The sequence below is a fragment of the Lutzomyia longipalpis genome, chromosome 1 (genome assembly GCF_024334085.1).
Source record: "Lutzomyia longipalpis isolate SR_M1_2022 chromosome 1, ASM2433408v1".
Taxonomy (NCBI): Eukaryota; Metazoa; Arthropoda; class Insecta; order Diptera; family Psychodidae; genus Lutzomyia; species Lutzomyia longipalpis.
The window spans coordinates 35,079,784-35,098,655 of NC_074707.1; the positions used below are offsets into that span (position 1 = coordinate 35,079,784).

Genomic DNA, 18,872 nt, shown 5'->3' on the forward strand with positions numbered 1-18,872 from the left:
TTGTTAACTGTGATTTTTTTTTTCATTTTTTTAATTGATCAACTAAAAAAATTTGCAGAAACAAAATTCTTTAAAAAAATACTTAGAAGTCTATTTTGGACTCTAAAATTTGATTTTTTACTTTAATTCAAATTTTAAACACAGATAAATTTTATAATTTTTAAATTTATTATTTTGTGGTGTGTGTTTTAAGTTTTTACTTTTTATCTTTTTTTTTAATAATATATTGTTTTCCTAATTTATGGTTTTCACTGATTTCACAATGAAAGAGTTTGCATCACTTTTACAAAAACCCATTTTTTGAATTCCCTTTTTTATCACCCCTCTTTCTCTTTCTATAGTCTTACAATTTAATATTTAATACTTAAAAAAGAAACTTCTCTACAAACTAAAAAGACTTCAAGAGACTCGTAGAAGTTGTTATTTGCCAATTTTTGGATATTCCTAAAATTTTTACTTTTCCTATTTTTTTGTTTTTTGTTTCATATCAATTTCTTATACGTGTACAAAAATTGCCAAATTTTTGATTAAATTGTAAAAGATATTGAAATATTATTTTTTTTTTACAAATCTTTCGTTTGAAATTGTTGAATTTTCTATATATCTATCGCCTGACTGCGACATTTGAGCCGATTTGTCTAAAAAAAATGACTGTTTTGTGGTACATTTTTATTTATTTTATTTTAAACCAGTTTTTTTTTATTTTCCATTACCGATAAAAATACGCAACATCATCGCTATGCATTGCAAAATTCTTTTTGATTTTCTTTTGTAATTTTGTTTTGATTATTTCGCGAAATTAATTTTTATTTTGTTGTACTCAAAAGAGGTACGAATTTCTTTTTGAATTGACAAATTAGATTCTTTTTTGAATTATTTGGAGAGCTTTCAATATTCATAAATATATATTCCCACATTTATATCATAATGAATTTGTGAAGCACAATTTGTAAATTCATTTTATTATTATTAAATAAAAATCTTTTACAATCTTTGAATTCCTTTATTATATAATACAGATTTTCTTTGAAAGTGAGAGTTTGTTGAGCATGTTGTCTGTTTTCTTTTTTTATTTCTCTTTAATAAATAATTAAAAAATTATGTACAAAAACTCATTCAAGGAAAAAAAAAGAAAAGAAATTTTAAAAAGAGATATAATATTAAAGTAATTTTGTGGCATCTGCCAATAAATTCAAAAAGAACTATATAATTTCCTTTTAAATAAAAAAAAACTTAAACACACTACACATTTTCTCAACACAACTTTATCGTTTCGTTTTTACTTCATTGATAAAAGTAACTAAATATTTAATTTGATAGGAATCGTACCTCTATATATAGAATCTTTATCTTTCAGAGAACATAATAATAAGCTTTTTTTGGCGGCATGGTGATATATAAAAAGAAAATATATTAAGGAGATTACATAATCGTTTATAGCATATTTATTAATGAAATATTAAATTGATTTCTATATGTGAGGGCGAGAGGATATTAATTAAAGGCTCAGCAGTTATGATCCATCCTCCTGCACTTGAGTATTAAATGACTTCGTGACTTTTTGGGCGTTTTTGTCACTAACTTCTCATGATGATTATGACCAAGAAAAAAAAATCAGATGAAGGACACCACGAGTAAATTCCATCGCATATACTAATATGTTTTTTATATACATATAATATTAACCTATTTAACACCAATATTTATTACTTATATGAACTAAGAGTTCCCTTCTCTATTACCAAATTACCAAAAAAAGAAAGATAACTTTCCTAACTCTGTATCCCCTCTAAACAAACAAAGCAAAATAACCTTCTTTCTCTTCTCTCTCACAAACTCCCCCGCAATTTTTTTGTCAATGTGGCGGACTTTTGATTCTCATGATTAAATGATGAAAAAATTTGGGCCTTTCACAGATGTCGGCATGATTATGATGCAAACAGGAATGGTCAAGCAAGGCGTTAATTCTGCCTGCCACACATTCATCGATGGTACGAATTATGCAAAACAAGCATAAAATTAATAACATTTTGCGTATTAAAAAGAAAACATTGGAAAAATAATTCGATTTGAGTGCTAACCGAAAAAATTAATTATGCTATCGTTTTTTTTTTTGTTTAACAAAATTATCGCAAAATCTTGCAATTAATGAAGTTGATTATGCCAGAAATATATTACAAATAAAACCGCTATTTTGAGATATTTGCTAATAACATGCTCTAACGTAATTATTTGTTGTAATTTATTTGTGATTAATTTTAGTTTATTAAACTCCTCTGTGATTCACTCAAAATTTAATTATTTTTCCCATTAAGGAATTCTGTGGAAAAAAAAGTTCTCTAATTCTCAATTAACAAACTATGTGGAGGAAAAATTAAAAAAAAAAAAAAAGATTTTAAGCTTTTTATGGGCTGTTTTTTTGTAGTTTCAACTTTTGAGTGTTTTTCAAAGTTCAGTGTTCACTGCCGCATTTTTGTTTGTTTTCTTAAATCAGGGCTTTACAAGGGAGTTAAAAAATATATTTTCAAAATTCTAAATTTTTGAAATTTCATCGTGTGAACTTTTTTTGGCATTGAAATCACTCATAAAATGGAAGGGAGAGCCCTGCTTTAAATGATTGTAAAAATGTTCATTATCAATTTATTTTTGCTCACAATTATTCATTGAGATTTTCTGTTTTATTGAACTTTTCAATAATTATTTTGTCATTGTATTTTTCGGTGCTTTTGGTTATTTTACGAGACCACAACTGCCTATAACGAGTACAATCACAAAAATTAATTTTTTTGAGTTGTGATTCTTTTTTTAATTTTTTGTTAGATGCAATAAAAACAAAAATTCAGTGACTTTCTGAAAAATTGTTTAAAAATTTTGATAAGAATCCGCTAAAAAATTATAAAGTGTATCCAACACAGCTTATCTGGCGTATTATGCTTTTTGAACCACGTTGTTGTGTGTTCTTAAAAAAAGCTTCTTAAGCTTTTGTATACTATAACATAATGTCTTTGTCAATACTACTTACTTACGACACTCACTAAATTTTTAAAAAATATTTTTGTATAGTTGATGAAAAATATTTTCAATTCACTTTTTTTGTAGATTTAATCACGCAGCTAGAAGATCTTTAAGCATTTAATTAAAGAAGTAAAATAAAATATTTTTCATCAATTTATTATACTAAAAATAACCCCAAATGATTTTCTTACTAATATTCTTCTAATCAATATTCAATTAAATTGATTTAAGCTTCTGCTTAACAATGTTCTTTCCGCTATGATGTTGGAGTGGCATAAAGAGCTGACAGCCTTACTGATAAGAACACCAATACTATATATAAACTCATTCACTAAAAGCTCCACAGGAATTTATTACATAAATGTTCGAGGAGATAATGCTGACCTACAAAGGAAATTATGCAAAAAAAAAAACATTTCTAAAATGTTAATAAATTCCTTTTACAGCTTTAGCAACATTGATATTAAAAAGAAGTCTTCTGTGGTAGAAGAGAAAAGGCATCATCGTTCAATTAAAAAGAAACATTAGAATATTTTTAAAAAAGAAAAGAAAATTGGTGGAAATATTGGGTACTTTTCGTGCAAATATTCATGCAGAAATCTATTTCTTTTTCTTTCTCATTCATACACTTTCACATCAATTGGGTGATGAAACGCATAAAAAATACCATCGTTGGCCACAAACAAAACATCGTGAAAATCTAAAAAAAAAACAAATAAATATGCCATATTTACAAAACAATAAAAATAAAAAAATTGCGAGACTCCAGTGGCTACATTCAGGAAGGGGGTTCGAGCCGTTCAGATGGTTGGGCGTGCAAGTACGTATTTTTCTTCCTCCTTGTTTTAGAAACAAGAACTTTCCTCAAAGTCCTTAGATGAAGAACATTTACCTTTTTATTTTTCATAATATAAATATTTAAAAAGAATAAAAAAAAAAATTTGAGAAATGTGTTTAAGCACAGAGATATGATGTAGAAGAAATTTTGAATGTTTCTATGGAGGAAAATGTGTGTGAATGGGATGATTATATCGTAACGTCCATAATAAATATTAATTATATATATTTAGAATTTCGAGAAAACGTTTTTCTTCCGATATTTATTTCCTAATATTTTTTTGGTGTTTTATTTCTCATTTAAGAACGTGAAAAATATTATTAAAACTAGAATGCTTTCATCGTTTTAGGGTTTGAGTTTGAAAATTTTAAAAAAGAAAAAAGATTTTTTTTCTTATTTTCTTTTTTTTAATATTTTCTTTTATCTCAATGTAACGTCATGTGTTTTTCACTTAAAAAAGAAATTTTCTTTAAAGTTTTTTTTTTATCATTTTATACATTGATGTAAGAATGATGTAAAAATTTCTTTTTATTATTATTGTAAATGGAAGAAAAATTATCGTGAAAATATTTGAGAGAAATAATATTTTTTTGAAAATTTGCAGATAAGTGAATTGTTGTTTTTTCTTTGTCATTTTAAATGTCTGTAACTTTATATATACAAAAAAGTTTAATATGATATGCAAAGTTTTAGCAATTCATTAAGTTAAAAAGTATATATTGATGGAAATGACAAAGTTAAATGTTTGAAAATGTTGATGAATTGCTGAAAATTTGAAATGAAAAATAGAATTCTTTTTTTATTTTACTCACACACAAAACACTGAGGGAAGTTTTAATTAAAAGCACTGGAAAAAAGGCAATTTTGGTGAAATTTAAATAAACACATTCTGTGGAATTTTCTCAATTGGATTGCAGATGTTTAATCCTTTTCAAGATATGGATCATTTCATAAATTAATATTTGGAAGATTTTCTATCAATAATTTTTTGTGTTATAACAACATAAATTGCAGAAAGTTGTTGATCACATAACTAATTATCTGTGTTTTTGCAATGAATTTGAAAAGAATGGAACAATCTATGAAAAATTCCACAAACTAACGCACACTATTCTGAAATTTTCTTTATTAATACATGAGCTTTATTTTTTACACCATTTTTAATGACGGGGATTAGCAGATGACTTCCATTTTCCAAGTAAGTTTGGGTTGCGACTGCCGAAAACCTCCCACCATCACCACAATGTTGTTCACGAAGCAACTAAAAACAATGTGTTTTGTCAAAGAAGTCGTGTTGTATAATTATTTTGAAAGAAAACGGAACTGCTAAAAATATTTTCATTTTGCCACCAGAGAAATAAATTATTAATTTTTCTATACAAAATTTCATTATACAAACAAATTAATAATTATTTCAACAAAAACAATTCGAAAAAACGAAATTTTCTATTTAATGGCGAAGAATTTATTTTTATTGGTGGACAATAATGGTCTCTGTTCACAATTACTGTTTGTCTCTTAACTTATTTGTGCAGCAAATTTAATTTTCAGATTTAATTTAAAAAACAAAAATGGAAATGTCTTGTGAAGTTCATTTGTTTCACATTTTATATGTTGATCAAATTGACCATTTTATCGCATTTACTTGTTGACACAACATTTTCTTTTAACATTCACAGAACATTTGTTTATTTTTTAACACTAACAACAGCAAAAGACACCACCATCCAGAAACACCACACACATCAGCAAAATTAACTCTCTTTGTGTTTGTCTCTGATGATGTTTATAAATACACCAATTTCATGCTAAAATAGATACAGAAGAAACTAACTAAAAATAACACGAATTTTCTTTGGAATTTTCGTGAATTTTCTTGAGAAAAAAAAATACAATGAAATTAAACACAAACAATACACTCTTGTAATGCATATTGACAAAGGAATTTATTAGATTTTGCTACATGCAAGAAAATGCCACAGCAATGCTATATTATTATTATTATTATTATTATTATTAGGTACATAAGAAATTGCTTACCTGTGAATGGCTTAAAATAGAATTAAAATTATAAATAAATTTTCTTTACGTGCCAAATTAGTTTTCAGATTAACTGATTATTTTGGCTATTCACTGCACTCTTTTAATGCACGTCTTGTGATTTTATAGCTCTATTTTGATCTCTAATTTTTTACTCTTTAGCAACTGCTAGTTAATTATTTCGCCCACATTTTAGTTAATTTCTTTTAACAAGAACAAGAATAAATCCTCTTCTCAACTATCAAATTTGAACACCGTTTAACGAGTTATCAGCAAAATATTATATAAAAAAAAAACAAATCTAGCTTTTGGCAAATTTACTATTATTTTACTTTTTCAATATAAAACCCTCCTTCTTAATTTATTTTTTGAAGTTATTTTTATTCTTATTTTATTTATTATTTTATAATTATTATTTATCAAACAAATAATATTAAAAATTATTTTATTCTAAAAGGAAAACAGTGATTCATAAAAGAAGTTTTATTCAAATTGTAGTTCGTACAACTTCTGGCTTATTTGGTATAATGGGAGGGTCCTGTAAAAAAGGTAACTCATCGTTCTTAAAAAAATAAAATAAAAGAATATTTAAGAATAAATTATTATATTTCTGAATTCATTTAAAAAAAAAGATAGCAAAATAGTTAATTTGTTAAAGTTTTTCAAAATTCACTGAAGAGTAAAAATGTTTAAAGTTTAGGAAAATCTTTTTTTTAATGTTACCATTGCATGTTAAGTAATCATAAAATAAATAATGAATTCTATGTTCAATTCTGACCAAATTCGTGACTAAAACAATTAAATTGTTTAATCAGTAAACGACAATCAGTCAACTTTAGACCTTTACTTAACCCTTTGAAATAAACTATTGCCCTTGCTTTGTTCTCAAACACAAAAGTTATTTAAAAAAAAACGCAACTTCTCTCAAAATGAATCACTGTTTAAGTCAAAATTCATAATAAAAAAGCAAAATCGAAATATAACGATTATTTGGTGAAATAAATTTTTAAATTTTGTTACTTATTACACAAGTTCAATGTTTAATAAGGAAATTTAAAAAAAAAGGAAATAGTCCTGTTTATTTTTTTTCTGTTAACTTTATTAGTGCAATGTTTGAGGAAGTTAAAAATAAAAGAGAAAAAAAGATGTGGAATCAGGAGACTCTTGTATAATTTTGCAGATGATCATCATCCCGCCCCGACGTTCACCCCACCGGAACTTCCGAAACGGGTGCACGTTCGTGGATTAACATCGGGTAAAGGTCACTTTATTACAAAGTGTCTCTTTTATTTGTCTAATTGTTCGTTTTTCTTTACATTTTAATATATTATTATATTTTTATTCCACATGATTATAAGGACACACGTTCTTTAGTTTTCTTTTTATTGTTTTCATATCAATGTGAAGAATCCTTGATGCAAAAAAGACATAGTTATTGCGACAAAGAAATAAATTAGAAGATTTTTTTCATCAAAATATTGGATCGTACTCTGCGACCAAGAAATCCCTGGATTTCTTGGTCGCAGAATAGGACCAAATATTCCTTTTTTAATCAGAAAGAACTTCTTGCATCAAGCGATTAGTCATTTAAGAAAACATGCCAATTTAATTTAATTTAATGCTGAATATTCAATTCGTCCTAAAATATACTTTATTTATTTAAAAAAAAAATATATTAAAATGCTTTGTTTTTTCCCTCTCTGGGAGATTTTATTTTATGATTTTTTTAAAAGAAGAAAAGAAAATGATCTCTTTAAAAAGTAAAGACAATAAAGAGAAAATAAAAAAAAAGCTTATTTGATGTCGGTTAAAAGTGAAAAAGTTGAGAAAAATCTATCATCTCTCTGTAATTTCTTCCCTATCACATAATCCCTTAACCATCTTCTTTCCATCTCCATTGAAAATCACCTTCTCATTTTGTGTATTTTGTCTGTAATTTACGAGATTTTTATGAAATCTTTGAAATAAAAAAAAATTAATATAACTTGAACTAATAAATTTTGTGAATTAAAAATAATTAATTATCTATATATAACAGTAATTGAGTGTAATAATGAGATATTGCATGAATTTGTGTCTTCATAAATTGAGAAAGAATCTTACAATCTCTTTGTTTCTTTCTACTTAAAGAGACTGCTATTTGATGTCTTCCACTAATTTATTTATTTTTAACAAATTTTTTTTACAATCTTTTAAGTGAACAAGATTATTTTGTATAGAATTCGTAAAAATAATTAAGAAGAAATATTTAATTTTTCTTTCTTTAATTTTTGTTGCTTTTTGTACATCTGTCAATATAATATTTCCTTTATTTTCTTTTCATTTTCAATAATAAATTTTCTTTTAATGTTGCAAAAAAAAAGATTTTCAAAAAACCTAAAAGAAAATACAGTGACGAATTTTCTTGTTAGAATCTGCTATGAAAAAATTGTTTGACTATAAATAGATGTTTCTTCATGACTTTCTTACAGGCGAGATCACAAGGGACCGAGAGGATATTAATTGTGAGTAATTTTACTTACTTCTCTGTAAGTAAATACTTGCAATCAAATGACAAGAAAAGAAAAAAAAAAAAACAGAAGGCAAAATAATGAAATGAGAAAAAATCCAACGTAAAAAAAATCATTTTTCTCATTAAATTTGTAGTAAAAAAAAAGAGTTTACATAATTGAAGTGCCCCTTATGACCGTCCAACACGTATTTTCTTTCCATTTTTTACACTTAAATTCCATTAGGGGTGTTCACATTAGTCCAGTTTTATTACTTTATTGTAAAAATTCGGGCGTAAAACATAAGCAATAAGTAGATATTTCATTTACTAAAAATACGTTAAAGTAACAAATCTAGAAATTCAGTTTTTATTACAAAATTTTAGTATTCTGACAGTGATTAGTTACTTCGTTTATACTTTTAGCATATTTACGTTTACGTTAATAGTTCTTATTACTTTTCATAGCGAATTTCTAAATTATTTTACATATAAACAATTACGGAACTTTATAAAATTACTAAAAATATAGTGAACGCCCCTAATATTATATTCTTATCTCAAGAACCTTTCGTTTTTTACATCACTTTTTAGTTCTTGACAAACTTTCTCCCTGCTCTTCTCTCTCTATCTTTCCTCTATGTAATGATCGTGTAAAAAAATATATATTTGGCTGTCGTGTTGCCTCTTTTATTATTTGCGGTAAAAATAAGATAAACTTAAAGTAATATTTTGAAAGTTTTCTTTGAGAGTAAACTGTATATTATTTTGTTATCTTTTAATTTATACAAAACAAAAATTTATGGCGTATTTATATTACTAATTTGGTGGTTTTAAAAAATTTACATATTGCAAATTTACACCACCACTTGATATTGTTGAAAAGCATTTGATAATGGTATCAATGAGCCATAAAGGAATTGCAGAAACAAAAAAAAAAAAGAAGCGATGCCTTGAAAGGAATATTGTTGCAATATACGTGTTGGGTGTTTATCTGTGCAGCATCCAAAAATGGCAAGAAAAAGATATAAAAGTGTTGAATCGATGTTTTTGATTGGAAGTGTTTTTATTATTATAATCTCTCTATTAATTTTATTGCTTAAACAGTGATAAAATTAAGTCCTTTCTTTTGATTTTAGTTCAAAAAAAAATATCTCTGTAAAATATATCCAAAAAAAGAAGAGAAAATTATTCAGAAAAAAAATTAAGAATCTTACTGGAAATTCTTTTATGTATTTAAAATTTTCTTTTTGTCTCTTTCTTCCACATCAACGAAATTCTTGTGTGCATAATATGTATAGTAATCAATCGGAATCGACGCAATGCTCAGCTTTCCCAAAATCAAACGGGGGCCCCCGCGCCTCCCGGATGGCAACTTGGGAATTCCACAAAACAAGTTAACAAGGTGAAACCGAATGTAAATCGCCAACCGCCGGAAAATGCAGTTTCCCCATCAAATTACAATGCAACCACACGGTGAGTTTCCCTTTTAATTTTTTCCTCTCTCTCCCATATGTGTTTGCGCAATATTTTACAGAGATAAAGCATCAATAAAAAAAATCATCAAACATTTCATATCTACAATCATTTTCATTGCTTAATGTGTAAAAAAAACAAACAATTGGAATAAAAAACATGAAAAATGATGAAAATTTGAAATGTTGCAACCATACAATTTTCCTGCACAGTGTATTTTTGTACACCAAAAAAAATATTTTAGAAAATTGACAAAAACTAAGAATTAATTTTAGATAGTGAGAAGAAAATGGATTAATTGAAAGAATTCTAACAATTTTTTTTTTAATATGTGATTTGTGACTTGGTGAAACTTTCAGACCTGCGGAAACTGAAGCTAATCCATACGCGGGCTATCAACTTGCTTACGAAGTGAAAAAACTCATGTATGCGCTATTCTAACTTTTTTCTCATTCCTTTTATTTCTCCTTTTTAATCTCAATGTCTTTTGTATGAACTTTGTGTGTTGAGAAAAAACTCTATTTTTTCACCTTTCTGCACACACACGACACACACACACACATTTTTCATGCACCTCTCTATATTACATCACCTTTTTGTCTCACAAAAGGCTTAGTCTTTGAAGTCCTTATTTTTGTGCACCTTTTTCATCCTCTTTTTTGCCTTGCCTGTGCTTGATGTTTTTTTGTAGTTAAAATAAAGGAAAAAAATGCACAAAGATGAGAAAATAAATTAAGATCTAAAGAAAATCCACTAATTAGTAATAAACCCCCTTTACTAAGCAGCAGCATACAGAATTGTAAACATTTTTCTTTGTTGTTTTAGCATTTTAGTAGAAATGCAATTTTTCAGGATATAATTAATTCACGAGAACACACACAGAAAAATTTAACATGAAAAACTTATATGTTTCGAAGAAAAACTAATGATTAATTTTTAACGTTTGAATGTCAGATAATAAAAATTCTTAAGAAGTACAAAAATACGAAGCTATGATTTAAGGGAAAAGATGACAACGAAAATTAATAAAAAATACTTGAGTAATACGAAACTTTGTTTGCGGAACATGAGAAACTAGAAAAGAATTCGATTCAGCGTGATAAATACGAAACCATTTCCGCCGAACACAAGAAACTAGAACATATCTCAAAACGTGAAAAGAAGAAACAATTTCTACAGAACTGGAAAAAATCTGCAAAGCATTGCAAAATTCTAAAATAAAAAAGTCATAAGAATCCGAAGTTAGCTCTACAAATTGGAGAAAAATAAAAAAAGTCTTGCCTAGCTCAGGCCTAGCCCACGAGATTAGTACTTTGGTTTCGTTGCTGTATTTCCAAATATTATGCGGAACCTGCGAAACTAACTTCGCGTATTTTTCCCGTTTTTTGATTTTTTTTTCTGATTTATGTTTTGCGAAATTTTTCTGGTTCTAGGAGTTCTATTAAAGTAGTTTCTTTTTCTTAAATTATGTTTTGCGTACGTTTTACGTTAATTTTACGTAATTCCTGACAATAATAAAATTGTCTAATAACTTGGACTCTAATTATTTAATTTCTATGATAAATTAAAAATAATGGGTCTAATTCAGCGACCAAGAAACCTTTGAAATTTTTGAATTTTGTACTGAAATTTGAAGATTTCAAGCGAATTTCAAGGGTTTCTTGGTCTCTGAATAAGGCCCAATAAATAAATAAAATCAAATTCATTAATCTTCATCGAAATATTATATGTTTTTCATGTTAAAATGCATTTACAGATCAACAAGATTTGGAATGAAACTTACATCTCCTTTGTAGTTTTTATTTTATTTAATTCTTCTGCATTGATAAAGATATTTTCTTACATTCTCGCGTTGAAAAAGGAATGAAGAAATATTAATTCCGTGCCTATTTTTGGATCATTTTTGGTCTCTTTAGGCCCACGAGCCGGGGAAGCGGAAGTGGCACGCAATCGGGTACGAATGGTGTTTCAATGCCAGCGGGGATTGCAGATGATCAGTCGAAGGATTTTGACTTTGAGAAGACGGAGATGAAGTACGATTCAACGGGAATGTTTCATTGGAGTCCTGCCCGAAACTTAGAAGACTGCATACTGGTTAGTAAAAGCTTAACAAGTAGTTGACTACTTTGAAGCTTTGAGCATAATGATGCAAACTTATTTTTTTTTAAACTTTATTGTAGGATCGAAATCAAGCGGCGATGACTGTTCTAAATGGACATGTTGTTGTCTGCCTGTTTGCTGATCCAGATTCACCATTGATTGGACTGCGGAATCTTGTGATGCCACTGCGTGCGTCAAATTTTCACTACCACGAACTGAAGCACGTGGTTATTGTGGGTTCTGTTGATTACATTCGGCGAGAGTGGAAAATGCTGCAGAATCTACCCAAAATTTCAGTCCTCAATGTAAGGATGAAACTGTTTACTTTAAAGAATGTTCTTTAAGGAATTTTGCTAATTGTTTTATCATTTAGGGTTCACCACTGAGTCGAGCTGACTTGCGAGCGGTGAATGTTAACTTATGTGATATGTGCTGCATCTTGTCGGCCAAAGTTCCTAGTAACGATGATCCAACGCTCGCCGATAAGGAAGCCATCTTGGCGTCCCTCAACATTAAAGCCATGACTTTCGACGATACGATCGGGGTCCTAAGTCAGCGTGGCTCTGAACTCGATAATCTCAATACGGCAGGAAGTCCAATTGTTTTACAACGACGCGGTTCAGTTTACGGAGCCAATGTGCCAATGATTACAGGTTAGTTCCTAATCCTTTAATCTTAAAGTCAATGCAAAACTAAACTAATTCATTCAATTTTTGCAGAATTGGTCAACGACAGCAATGTACAATTTTTGGACCAGGACGATGATGACGATCCCGATACGGAATTGTATTTAACACAGCCATTTGCTTGCGGGACAGCGTTTGCTGTTAGTGTACTAGATTCCCTTATGTCTACAGTGAGTATAGAAAAAGTTTAACAGTTCTGTTGGGAATGAAGATTTTTTTTTTTAAATTCCTTGCTTACAGACATATTTCAACCAAAACGCCTTAACGTTAATACGATCGCTGATCACTGGTGGAGCGACGCCAGAACTGGAACTGATCCTTGCGGAAGGTGCGGGTCTACGTGGAGGCTACAGTACGCCTGATAGTCTTAGCAATCGAGATAGGTAAGAATTTTATTTTTTAACAAATAAAATTATAAAATAAACTAAATTATTCTTCTAATACAAACAGATGCCGCGTGGGACAAATTTCACTGTACGACGGGCCACTGGCGCAATTTGGTGAATGTGGCAAGTACGGTGATCTCTTTGTGGCTGCCTTAAAGTCATATGGAATGCTGTGCATCGGTTTGTACAGATTCCGTGACACAAGTTCCAGTTGTGATGCCAGCAGTAAGCGCTACGTGATTACAAATCCACCAGATGATTTTTCACTACTGCCAACAGATCAGGTAAACTATAGGGGTAGAAAAACAAATGGCGGAAGTCCTTAAATTCAATCTTAAAAGGTTTAAGGATATTAAAATTGCAATGGAAGTTTGTTTATGATTAAAAATCCCTTAAAAAGAGAATTGAAGAATTTCAATTCAAATTTTTTTGACATTAAATTGAAAAAATTTGCTATATGGATCCGGAAGGAATCCAACAGCCGTAAAAATTTAAAATAAAGAAAAAGAAGAAACTGAAAGACTTGTAATTTAAAATTTTACAAAAAAAAGAGAATTTGAGTAGTTTATAAATTCTTGAAATCATTTTTTACGTCGTAATAAATTACGTCATTGTTTGGCATAAACCCGGGCTGACAAACTATGTACAAAATGCTTATTTTTTAACCAAAAAAGGTGAGAATTTTTAAGGAAATTCTATGTCTGATTTTGATGTATTAGAGCTCAAATAATTATATTTAGAATTTAAAGCTTTTTAGCTTTAAACAAAATCCTGTTAACTTACTATAGGTCAGCTGGGTCGGCCAGGTCAGCCGAGTAAACTTTATGACATTAATTATTTTTCTACATTATCCATTGCGTAAAAAATCTATGAGTATTTTATTAAACTTGAATGTATTAAAAAAGAAACATTTTCTAGTCTTTTTCTTTCTAATTTCATTATTTTCTAAATAAATTTTGTATTTTCTGTAGGTCTTCGTTTTGATGCAATTCGATCCGGGATTGGAATACAAGCCGGCATCGTCGCGAGCAACGACCGGAGGTAGAAATACAAACACGCAGGGCTCAGGCGTAGGTGGGGGTGGCTCCAACAAAGATGATAACTCTTGACTGTTGTTGTGTAGCGCCCTGACTGATGGTCCCTACTCTTATATATGAACAACATGGATTCTGGATGGTGCTTTCGCTCGCTTTCTGCTCAATGCGATTATCAACTTTTATTGTTCATTCGAATGGTGCCTAGGGTGGGCCCTTAGGCGTCGAGACAGGGACTAGATCGTTTTTTTTTTGTCATGTTAAAATTCAGGAGCAGGGTAGCTTAATATAGGGGAAGACAGTGTTGGTGGATGAACAATAAAGTCTTGAACGCATTGAGCACAAATCGAGCGAAATGATTGATTTGATTCCATTCTGCATTCTTTTTCTTCTTCCTCAAGAAAAAATGTTAATTTAGGCACAAAATGGAGCTTTAGGTGGAGAAAATGAATTTGAGATAAAAGAAAATTTTCAAAAAGAAATCAACACAGAAGAATAGAATGAAGAATGGAATCAAGTCAAAGAGAATGGATTAGTGAAGAATGTTTTCAAAAATACAAGAGAAATTAATGAACGATGGTTGTTCAATGTATAAAAATTGCTTCCCACACCATTCCGTATTAAAAGAAAAGAATTTTTTTTTTCTAATTTTAATTTGCTTCGTTTTCTAAAATATTTAAGACAAGGGAATTATTTAGCAAAAAATCCCTTTTAGACTTTTTTCTTTAGCATAAAATTATCTTTTAGATGATTTTCATTTTTAGTCATAATTTGCTTCTTATGTAGATTTTTTTTGTTGTTCAAAAAAATATTGAAATATATTTTGTCCTTGAGTTTTTAGTTAGTCTATGTGTTAAAAAAAAGATCAAAATATGTTACAAATTTTATGTTTGAATAAATTTCTTATTTATTGAGTTGATTATTTTTCTTTTATTTCTTTTTCAGCACATTTTTTGTTGTAGAATTTTATCTTTCTTATTTTTTATTAATAATTTTAACAGAAGCTTAACTAACACTAATTTAAAGCTTAATTAACACACAATAAAACTTGTAACTAATTTTTAACACGCTAAAATGAAGAACAATCAGGCAATGGTGTGAGCAAAGGGAACCAAAATTCGGGTGTCGCTACACTCTTCAGCAAAAGGACGTAAAAAAAAAGAATAAAACGATGAAAGAGTCGCCTAGAATAAGATTTAGGGATAGATGGGGGCGATTAAACTAAAATTAACGCATACTCATAACACTAAAATGTAAAATTTATATAAGAAAAATAACACTAATCTAGCTAAAATGCGAGCGTTGTGTGATGAGGTGCAACCTCTTGGAGGAACTAAACAAAATAATTTTGTTACTATTAAAATATTAATTGTTTTTTATGTAAAAAAAAATATAACAGAGGAAAAAGGAAAATTTGAGGAAGTTTTAGGGAATATTTCTCAGAGATAAACTTTTTAAAAAATTAATATTGTTTTGTTTGAATTTATTACAGTTTTGAGTTGTTAAGTCACTAAAAGAACTAACAAAAAACTAACTAAAATTAAAATGACTAAAGAACTTTTTAAGTGTAGACTTTTTCTTGGAGTTTAAGTTCTTTCTTTGAAGATTTTTTCAATTCACGAAAATTCAAGAATGTTGGTAAAGAATTAAATTTCTATTTGAGAAAAATTTTTTTTGTAACCTCTTCTCGGATTTTTGTCTAAATTTTGCCATAATCTTTTGAAATATTTGGAAATAATATCAAAAATCAAACAAAAGTTGCAAAAAAATTGAAAAAGAAAAATTCTTTTTTGAAAATTTTGTTCAGGAAATATTCTTTTTTTTTAATTGAAAAGCTTTTGATGTTCTAAAAAAATAATAAATACTTAAAGATCTTTCAGCAAAGACACACTTGGCTCTGCAAAATGAATTATCTAATTAATTCGAATAATTAAATTGGTAACAACCACGAAAGGGCAAAATGATTAGTTTAAGTTAATTTTCTTACCTCAATATTCCTACAAATTCTGATGCCCTGAAGAATGCAATTCTGCGGCCGATATGTCAACTCAACTTGAATAAAATGAAGCCAAAAAAAAACTACCTTTTAATCAACTCTCATACACATCAATAAACTATTAAGTTTCAATATAAATATCTATAAAAATGTTAATTATTACCTTAAAAATAATCACCTGAAACTTCCTCAAATCTTCCAAAATTCAAAATTTATTGCAAAACTGTTCAATTAATCATCACGTTTGTTAATTGTTTATATCTTTGTTCTCAAAAGTGCAAAAAAAATGTATATAAAATTAGAAAAAAATTTACACGTTGTGTTTTAAATCACCTTTATTAGAAGAAGATGAAAAAAAATGTACTGGTAAGCTGACCAAGCTTACGGGAGCTGTGTTTCTTTCAGTGTACCAATTTTGTGAGAGCAAACTAGAACGCAAATTAATTTAAATACGCGCAAAGTCGGGAAAAGTAGAAAAGTCATACCCTAAGAAATCTTTAGAAGGCTATATCTCGAGAACGGATCCATAGATTTTCATAAATTTTTTTTTGTTTTAAAGGTCTCGAAGTCAGCTATAACATATCGAAAACTGAAAAAAATTTATGTCGCCATTTTCGAAAAATTCGAGTTCGAAATTTTCGAAAACTTTGTTTTCGATTTTAGCGCCTCTTGCGGTCATTTCTCGAAGTTGCAATGTTCTAGACATTTGTAGGGTTTCTCGAAACCTTTCATTTGCGCTTGAGTTGATCAAGATCGGACTTGTAGAACCCGAGATATGACATGCCAACTTTGGAAGGCTATATCTCGAGAACGGATCCATAGATTTTCTTCATTTTTGGCATGAAGCTAGATAATATGGTCAGCTACAACATATGAAAAAATAAAAAAAATTTATGTCGTCGTTTTCGAGATATTCATCGAAAACTAATCGAAAATTTTGTTTTTGATTTTTGGCCCCCTAGCGGTCACTTTTGAAACTTCGGATGTTCTAGAGAGTTGTAGGGTTTGTTGAGATCTTTCATTTGACCCCGGGTTGATCAAAATCGGTCAAGCCGTTTTCGAGTTATGGTCGATTTTCGATGAAAAATTGTGGCGGCCATATTGACTAAACGGCTTGACCGATTTTCGAAAATGAGGTATCGTTGGAAAGCTCTTGATGGCCCCTACAACATATCAAAATTTCAGACCTCTACCTATAATAGGGGCTGAGATATAGCGAAAACAAAATTTTGAGGTTATCCAAAATGGCGGACGGAGGGGTGGGGGGGTGGATTTGACTTCATAATCGGATTTCTTCAGGTCGATATTTAAACTTTGCCGTTTACCGCAAGTCTCTATCTATCACCGTTCTCTTGCAATTTAAGTTTATAATCCGGCCGGACGGACGGCCGGACGGACGGCCAGCCGGCCGGAAAAAAAATTTTTTTGGCGCATACGTTTTTTGGAATGTGGGGACCCTAATTCGTGCTCATACCAAGTTTGAGCCCGATCTGACGACTTTCGATTTTGCTCGGTACACAAAAGCTGTGTCTGAAAGAAACACAGCTAAAAAACTTATTAGTCGATCGCATTAAAATAGCTTTCAAAAGCAAAGCAAGACAAAAAAAGAAGTTGCCTAAATGTTGCAAAAGAATTTATTTGTGTTAAACCGTCGGCGTGGTAGATTGAAATCAGAATATCTATAATTTTGTGAATGCGCGATAAGTGAAATGTGTGAGAACAACATTAAATTTTAGCTAATATAACTTGTGATATATGTCTTTGAGTTGTTTAGTGTCTTTTTTATCAGAACAAACAAAAACATATTTTTCATCACTGCGGGGATGAGAGCAGCTGTAAAAAAAATCTGAAGAAGAAATCAAGCTAAAAAAAATGCCGCAAGTAGAAAATTTAAGAAAAAATGAATGAAGATGGTGGACAAAGGAATTAATTATTAAATAAAAAAAAAAGAAATTTCGATATTCGAGCTTTTTCGCTAGGACAACAAAATGATATTTGTAAAGTTTAAATGTAATGAAAAAGAAAAACTTAAATTTAATAAGGCAGCGTGCAAGTGAGCGTTAATTTTATTGACAAATCCAAATGAAAAAAAAAGATAAAAAATGAAACTGAAATTTTAAGTGCGTGTGTTTGTAATTTTTACAGGTAATTTCATAAAAATGGCAAAAAAACTGAAAAAAACTCAATCATTTATCAAATTTTATTCCTCCATTCAGAAGAAAATAAATTTAAAAAAAAGAAAATCACGAATCGAAGGGCAAGACGTGGATAAAAAAATCTTAGATATTGCATTAGGTAAAAGAAAAATAGATTTATCAATTTATAATAAAAAGAAATATAAAAAATCGAACTAAAAAAAATGAAGATAACAAAAGTAATTGAAAACCCTGCCACATGCTAATATTTACGTGAATTAAAAATTAAAAAAAAAAGAAAATTCATACTAAAATAAAACAAGAAAAAGGATAAATTTATTAAAGTGAAATGAACTTTAATACTTAAATATTAAATGAAAAGAAACGGAGATGAGATACAATTACGAAAAGAACTGTAAATAAATTGTTATATAGACTTATTAACTGTTTCTTATTAAAAAAAACAACAATTTTCCATTTCAATTTTTAATATATTATAATTATTTTATTAAAAAAAATCCATTTGCGAAATCACAATTTTTACAAAAAAAGAAAATCCATTCAAATAGCGCCCATCTCCTGGGGAAAAACAACCTTTAAAAAAATCAGAATAAATTCAAAAAATAGCGAAATCGTGCGTACATAGAAACCAGCTAAAAATATAAAGAAAAATCCAAC

General features: G+C 28.8%; 1 protein-coding gene across 9 annotated transcripts in view; it reads left to right on the top strand.

The window, feature by feature from the left end:
• LOC129786291 (calcium-activated potassium channel slowpoke) overlaps positions 1–14,982 on the top strand; it is a 51,762-nt gene extending 36,780 nt beyond the window's left edge. For 2 of the 9 annotated variants that reach the window (XM_055821196.1, XM_055821198.1), the window contains 10 exons: positions 1,917–1,991; positions 8,365–8,397; positions 9,683–9,857; positions 11,774–11,951; positions 12,038–12,262; positions 12,331–12,610; positions 12,677–12,813; positions 12,884–13,026; positions 13,094–13,313; positions 14,001–14,982. In XM_055821196.1, coding sequence (XP_055677171.1) covers positions 1,917–1,991; positions 8,365–8,397; positions 9,683–9,857; positions 11,774–11,951; positions 12,038–12,262; positions 12,331–12,610; positions 12,677–12,813; positions 12,884–13,026; positions 13,094–13,313; positions 14,001–14,138 — 1,604 coding nt within the window. In that variant the 3' untranslated portion in view covers positions 14,139–14,982. Of the gene's footprint in view, positions 1–1,916; positions 1,992–3,784; positions 3,836–7,073; positions 7,149–8,364; positions 8,398–9,682; positions 9,858–10,216; positions 10,283–11,773; positions 11,952–12,037; positions 12,263–12,330; positions 12,611–12,676; positions 12,814–12,883; positions 13,027–13,093; positions 13,314–14,000 lie in introns of all 9 variants that reach the window. The other 7 variants (XM_055821193.1, XM_055821192.1, XM_055821195.1 and 4 more) reach the window with 7 other exon arrangements.
• Positions 14,983–18,872: the final 3,890 nt, after the last annotated feature.